At 65.3% G+C, this 674-nt stretch overlaps 1 protein-coding gene across 1 annotated transcript in view; it reads right to left on the reverse strand.

Moving 5' to 3' along the window:
* Window positions 1-674, reverse strand: part of ITGA2B (integrin subunit alpha 2b) — an 18332-nt gene that overhangs the window by 10926 nt on the left and 6732 nt on the right. The window contains 3 exon segments of the mRNA XM_015572515.1: window positions 3-158; window positions 326-371; window positions 451-500. Coding sequence (XP_015428001.1) covers window positions 3-158; window positions 326-371; window positions 451-500 — 252 coding nt within the window.

A 674-nucleotide genomic window follows, 5' to 3' on the forward strand; every position in this document is an offset into this window, starting at 1 on the left:
GCCGGGCAGCCCAGGAGGGCCAGGGTTACCCCGGTAGCCGTCGAAGTACTCTGGCTTGTTGGAGTCGAAAGTGAGGCGCTGGGTGCCCACGTGCCACAAGAGGGTGCCCGGGTGGTAGTTCCTGAAGATGTCTGCGATCGGAGCCCGCGCCAGGAGCCCTGGGGTGCGAGGGGCAGGGGATGCGAACTTCTGGGGTCTTCCCAGACGGGGGGTGGGGGGAAGAGAGAGAGAGAGAGAGAGAGAGAGAGAGAGAGAGAGAGAAACGAGATGAGAGAGACACATGATTGGTTGCCTCCCTCACAATGAGACACGGGTGGGCACGTACCTGTGAAAAAGAAGCCGCCAGGGGCCCCGAGCACCAGCTCTCCAGCCTGAAAAGGAAGCGGCGGAGGTGAGAGGGGCCTGTTTGGGAGCCGCCCTCGCGACCCTCAGGGCAGGCCCGCTACTTGCCTGAGTGACAGTGGCGCTGAAGCCCGCTTCGCAGTAGCGCTTGTCTTCCCCTGGAGGGGCAAGGAGGGGGGTCAGCCAGGGGCAAGGAGGGGGTGCAGCAGGGGGCAAGGAGAAGGGTCAGCAGGGGGCAAGGAGGGGGTGCAGCAGGGGGCAAGGAGAAGGGTCAGCAGGGGGCAAGGAGGGGGGTCAGCCAGGGGCAAGAAGGGGGGGTCAGCAGGGTGGAA

This window comes from Myotis davidii, unplaced genomic scaffold (genome assembly GCF_000327345.1).
Source record: "Myotis davidii unplaced genomic scaffold, ASM32734v1 scaffold109, whole genome shotgun sequence".
Lineage (NCBI taxonomy): Eukaryota > Metazoa > Chordata > Mammalia > Chiroptera > Vespertilionidae > Myotis > Myotis davidii.